This window comes from Tupaia chinensis, unplaced genomic scaffold (assembly GCF_000334495.1).
Source record: "Tupaia chinensis unplaced genomic scaffold, TupChi_1.0 Scaffold000106_1, whole genome shotgun sequence".
Taxonomy (NCBI): Eukaryota; Metazoa; Chordata; class Mammalia; order Scandentia; family Tupaiidae; genus Tupaia; species Tupaia belangeri.
Window position 1 is genome coordinate 1,034 of NW_006159570.1, and position 6,239 is coordinate 7,272.

A 6,239-nucleotide genomic window follows, 5' to 3' on the forward strand; every position below is an offset into this window, starting at 1 on the left:
CACTGGTAGAGAAAAGTGAGGTGCAATACTGAAAACAAACACAGGAAGTGTTTGTTAGAAATCTCTGAACCTTGACACTATTTCTCCCTAATCATGTGTAATCACATTCCTTGGGTTAGTTTATGATCTAATAGCTGACAGATCCTGATGCAGAGAGACATCTCCATGAAGTAGTTAAGACCGTAAGCTCTGGGGCCAAGTGGTGTCAAAGCTGTGCCACAAGTAGGACCCATGTGGAAAAGTCCTGAGTTTGTGTCCTGGGAAACTACCTGAAGATGCCAGATTGTGGCTAAGGTGAGAGTGTTTCTTGGAGTAGAGACCCTGTCAGGGGTGACACTCTCTCTAAAGGAAGAAGTAAACTTTTTTTTTTTTTTAAAGAAGCATGAGCACTGGAGTTGGAGTGCTTGAGTTTGAACCCTTTGAAACTTAAACGCCATATAATCTTAGTGAAGCCATGTACCCTCTGTGTCATCATGTCTTTAAGAAGATATTAAAAAATTATCTCTACGCTAGGTGTTGTGAGAATTAAGTTAAATTAGATAGTAACATGAGAGAACATAGCATAGGACTTGAAACATTTCTGTATTCAACAAATGTTAGCAACTGTAACAACGCTGTTTACAAAGTGTCTGATGGGAAAAGATTGGTAAAGGATAGAGACTCCAAAGACAAGCGTAGTTTGTTCCAAGGGAATCTAACCACAATGGCTTTAGCCAGGCAAACCTAAATATGACTACTCCCTGGGTATGGGCAAGATCAAGAAAAAAACAGGTGAAGATGGATAAAGTCTTCACAAACTCCAAGAAAGTAAACTGGAGATTCAGGACTTGCACACAAAGTTAATGAATAAGGCATCTCTATGAAGTGCATACAGAACCCAGGTTAGAGCCATAGCAGCCACGATCTAGCCCACTGATTCTCAGTCACTTCTCTTATTTCCACACTTACTTCTAATCTTCCACAAACCAAGTCAAAGATACATTAACGATTTTAAACTATGAACCACTTTTAGTCCTTTTATTTAAGTTTGTCTCACTCCCCCCAAGAGTTTCCCTATTTAAGTAAATCATATAGCTTTGCATTCTACACTGTATGGCATTAAAAGTTTATGCTTTTAAAACAAAATTAAAAATAGGTAAACTGCTCCCTCCTAGTAGTTTACTTGGAGTAAAACCTACAAAATTCTATCAGCATCAGCATAAGCATCATGTTTGAAGCGGCACAAGTATTAAATACTGGCTCTTACACAATTATATTGCTATTTCTAGCTATCATCTCATGATAATTATTAGATTATTCTCTCCATTTAATCTTTTAGGAACAATATTACTATCACCTTCCCTAATACAAACAAGCAACATCTCTGTACTGCCTTAACAGTTAAATCAGATACCTGTTCCAACAAATGGATCAAACACAATATCATTTTCTTTCACTTTTCCATGGTTGGCCATGATGAACGATAAACCAGCATCCATGCTTGTATTTCCAATAAAATGTCTCCTTTTGACACTGTATGACTCAATAAGCTCTCTCTGTCCATCTGCAATCTAGGTCAGAGATAGTTTTCAAGTCAGTATACTCATACAGAACAGGCTGAAAATAAAGCATTCACAATAAAACCATGGTATCATGTTGATGAGAATGTACTCCTTACTACTACTCTAAATGTGTTTAGAACACATTTAGAAGGAATGCTTAGAATCCAAAATGGAGACTGGAAGAAATAACAAAACACAACTTATTTCTAAATGGCTACATGGCCTTACATGCTTTTTTGAAAGAAATTAATGAAGAGAAATTCCTATTTGCTGCTTTTATGTAAGACTATGTGATTGAGGTGGCGACAGGCAGTATCTTTGAGTTCTTAATGTCTTTCCATTTATTTTGTCTTCTCAAACCAAATATGAATTGGATCTGAATGCAATTTTTTCAGGGACTGGTGATAGGTAAGCTTTTCTCATCTCTTTTTTCCTCCGAAATAACAATAATCTGTAACATAAGTCACAGCTTGTGGTCACCCACTTACAGCCTCAGGGGCATACGCAGAACTGCTCTACACTAATTCTACTTATTTTCAGAGTGAAAGACCTAGACTGGAGATTCCCACAAATGAGATACCTCAACCATGACATCACTCTTGCCATTTCTCTGCTTCATTCAAAAAAAAAATAGTCCAGATTTTCTGACAAGTTTTATATTATATCACCTCCTCTCTGGGCCCTACATTTAATAAGCTGCTTGCACTTCATAGGAATCTCTGGAAACAACACAATCACATACTCTTCACCAATTTTAATCCATTTAGTAGTTCTGACTCTGTCAGTTGCCTTGAAGTTCTACCTATAAAGAGTCAAATATGAAAGCTAAACTTTAAGCTTTTAAAGAAATAAACTGAAGCAGGTAAAAGAACAAATGCGTACCCATCTACCAAAATAAATATTATGTGGATTCTCAGGGATACAATTTGGGTCCAAACCATAATCTTCCAAAATAGAGAATATATGTTGTGGCTTCTTTAAATTCACTTTTCCTTCAAATGGCAGAAATTCAAGTGCCTGAAAAATAAAAGTAATTTTAATGTATTATTGGCAAAAATAGTGCTTTTTGATAAGACCTACACTGTAAGTCTGTTGTCAGCATTAAATAAGATAAACATAAAAAGTGCTTAGCACAAAGTGTGGTAAAAATAAACACTTAAGAGATACTGGGTACTCTTACATATTAGGACCAGCAGATGGCATAAAGTTTATAACACTAGATTCCCATGTGGTTGACCATAGTTTGAGTCCCAGGCCCAGAGGCTTAAAATTCACGCTGGCTATGTGTGCACATGTGCCCAAAATCCCGAGAGAAGAATGGAGGAGAAGGGACTGCAGCATGGCCATACCCCAGGGGTAATTTCTCGCTTTCTGTCTCTCTGTTTACCACCCGTCTCACTAGTGAGCAGACACACCCTATAGTAAAAATCTCTCTTTAAATAAAAAGGTATTCTTATAAATAAACAATACCTAGAGTACAATAATCCTATAGGATTTTTTGTTTTTGTTAAATTCACTTACATCTATTCGTTTGACTTTTTCTTCTTGTGTCAGTGTTTTATTGAATGTGTGAATCTTTATTTTATAAGTAGATTCTGAATGTAGAAATGGAACCTGAAACAAAAGCAGGTAAGTTTTTTAGGCTTTGTAATTCTAGAAAATCTACACATATGTCTGTATAAAAACACATTTCACTACTCACCATCTTCTCCACGGGGTAATTTTTAAGAGAACTGTACAGCTCCTCGGGAGACTTTCCATGACCCCACAGTTCAAATATAGACCTGGGAAATAAATGGTGGATACTAACCTCAGTAACAGTCTTAGTTCACACAGTAATATCTAACCGTTATCTTACTAGATCTTTACACCTGCTCCGCTAAAACAGTGCCTATGTCTTCTTAGCTATGAATGAAAAATACATATCCTAAAAACAAATAACTAAGTCCAAACCACACATAGAAGTTTAACTTTACATAGAAAGAGGAAAATTCAAAATAAGTCAGGATTTTTCCAAGTTTTCATCATTAAATTTTTATACTGTTATAGAACAAATAATGCAATAAAGTCACTTAAGTTATTTTAGTGAAAAAGGTAGAAAGCTATAGAAAACCTAATTTTTCCCAATGGCTTCATTAAACAAAAGGAAAAGAAAATCCAGATAAAAATTATACTATTAATGTTTAGCTATTATTTAATAACATTAAGCAATTAAGTCGCTTATAACGTTGAGTTCTTGGGACCAGCGGATTGAGTAATGGTCCCATCGCTGGATTCCCACATAGTCGACTATGGTTCAAGTCCTGGACCCGGCAGCTGGAAAATCACATAGGGTGAGTGTGCATATGTGCCCAAAATCTTAAGAGGAGAAAGGATTGTGGCATGGTCATCCCCCCCTGGGGATGATTTCTTGCTGTCTCTCTCTGTCTCTCTGATGAGCACATGTGCCTTAAAGCAAAAATCTCTCTCTATAAAAAAAAAAATAAAAGGTGAGCTCTAACAAAGTGGTACCCAGGTATTTTTTTTTAACCTCTTTTTGTGATATATTAAGAGAAAATAAAATTAACATTAAAACCGTATCCTGTCACAAAAATTTTGAATTAAAGTTAGTTTTGAACTTATGCTTATAAAAGTCTATTTTCATTCTGGTATAATTATTGTTACAATTACACTATGAATTTTGCTCTTTGAATTTGAACACATTCCTCCTTTTCTGTCTATTGAATTTGTAGAGAGAAAACATCTACAGTAAAACTACTCTTCCTTAGCTATTAAGGTATACCTCAACTATGACAAAAATAGAATAAAAAGTGACCAAATAAATTATCTAAGATTATTCAATTATTAATTTTACCATTAATAAAAAAAATGCCTCAGAGAATATGATTTTTGAAGAAAGTGTAAAATTTCTTAGTATTCAATTAGCTATTTTAAACCTAATAAGCCATATCTCTGGAATTCAAACTCTCCTTAGAGCTATAAATTTTAATATACTAATCTACAATAATAATTATTCAAAGCAGTTTTTTTAGTTATGTTTCCATCTTCTAGCAATATCTATTTAATAAAAAAGACCTAACATTAACAAGCTTCAGTTTAAGAAATGAGATTTACAGCTGCAGGTAGTTCTCAATAGGATGAAATTAACTAAATATGGGGTTGTAGCCAGTTCAGTAATACAACAATTACATATGGCACTATAAAGCACTGCTAGCCATGTTAATAAAATGACATATATGTGCATTCTTACTTGCATTGCATTATTATAATTTCGAAGGAAAAGAAAGTTTTCAGCAACTTGCCTAAATGTTTAGGAATTAAAAGCAGCCCAAGGATAACACAAGCAAGATCAGTCTTTAAGATGCTAGTTGAAAATACAGTTTAATTTTTTAAAGCCTATGACAGAACATTTTCTAATAGTGGGGGTGTGACAAGAAATAAAGAAAAGGAAAAAAATACAATAAAAATAGCTACAATAAAATGTAGATACTCAAGACAAACAACGAATAGTGTCATTATATTAATTCATACCAAGATCTGATAATCGCTAATAGTAAAACATCTTCATCTTACACTTACTAATCTGCTCATCAATTAACAACCATTTATAAAAAATTGTTTTGGATTTTCAAACTTTAGTGATAATTAAATGTGGTATCTATCAAGAGAACATAGTATTTTACACCTTATACTATACTGCTGCTTAACACAGAAGTTTGAAAAAATTACCCAATAGCAAGTGCTTCTACATTTCTTTTTCAAGTGAGACTCTTTTGCTCCCTTGGTCAGCAGATTAACTTTCCTCTGTTCTACCACCACCATCCAGTGGCAAATGCAAGTTACTGCAAGCTAAACTGAGCTCCCTCCACAACCAACCACTTCCGCTTTCCACCTAGCAAAACCAGGCCTGAATAATTACAGAAGCACACGTACACTCACTCACGCACAAGACATGGTAAGTTTCTCTTACTTGGCACATACTGTCCGTTTCATTAAGTTTCTTGCAATATCTTCAGAAGGAATGCTTAGAATCCAAAATGGAGACTGGAAGAAATAACAAAACGCAACTTATTTCTAAATGGCTACATGGCCTTACATGCTTTTTTGAAAGAAATCAATGAAGAGAAATTCCTATTTGCTGCTTTTATGTAAGACTATCTGATCTAACTCTAAACAAAATTAAAATTACCTTAATCGTAAAAAAGTGAATTATTTTAATAGGTAACCTGTTAGGATAATACAGTTAGAATAATATAATTTATAAATGACTCTACAAACAAAAGGATCAGCAAATTAAATTTAAATGTATTTAAAGTTTAACTCAATTTTGTATTTGTCCATTTATGTATTTTCATGAAAAGAATGAGTGCATACAATTATCCCAAAGTAAAGTCTTGGAATTTTTATCATTGCTAATCATTCCTCATAATTATTTTATTTTTAACTGCTAGGTAATATTACCCTAGTTATTAAATGAGCCTTCTTTTTCAAGGTAATTGTGGATACCTCAGGGACAAAGAAGAGGCCTTCTGAAATAATAATGGAAAATAAGTTAATGATACCAGTTATCATTAACTTTCATTAATTTTATTTTTCCCCCTATGGAAAGAAAGCTCCAAGTGCATTGGGGGTTTTCTCTCAATCCTCTTTTTCATTTTCTTTCTTTCTTTTTTTTTTTTTTTTTTTAAGGTTTTTGCA

The 6,239-nt window shown here is 33.9% G+C and overlaps 1 protein-coding gene across 1 annotated transcript; it reads right to left on the minus strand.

The window, feature by feature from the left end:
- Nucleotides 1-1,320: 1,320 nt before the first annotated feature.
- On the minus strand, nt 1,321-5,581 carry LOC102471917 (tRNA (guanine(10)-N2)-methyltransferase homolog). Its single transcript, XM_027770047.1, has 5 exons — nt 5,512-5,581; nt 3,244-3,325; nt 3,063-3,155; nt 2,424-2,558; nt 1,321-1,550 (listed from the first exon to the last, which is right to left on the minus strand). Exons 1-5 carry the CDS (start codon nt 5,532-5,534, stop codon nt 1,386-1,388), a joined length of 498 nt encoding a protein of 165 aa, XP_027625848.1. The 5' UTR covers nt 5,535-5,581; the 3' UTR covers nt 1,321-1,385.
- Nucleotides 5,582-6,239: the final 658 nt, after the last annotated feature.

Bases quoted from the DNA above. Each gene is read 5' to 3' on its own strand.
- LOC102471917 (XM_027770047.1), bottom strand. From the start codon at position 5,534: ATGAAACGGACAGTATGTGCCAA. The intron at 2,559-3,062 runs GTAAGTGAATTT...TTTATTTTTCAG, and splicing joins AAAAAGTCAAACGAATAGAT to GCACTTGAATTTCTGCCATT. The intron at 1,551-2,423 runs GTACGCATTTGT...TCTCTGACCTAG, and splicing joins ATATTTATTTTGGTAGATGG to ATTGCAGATGGACAGAGAGA.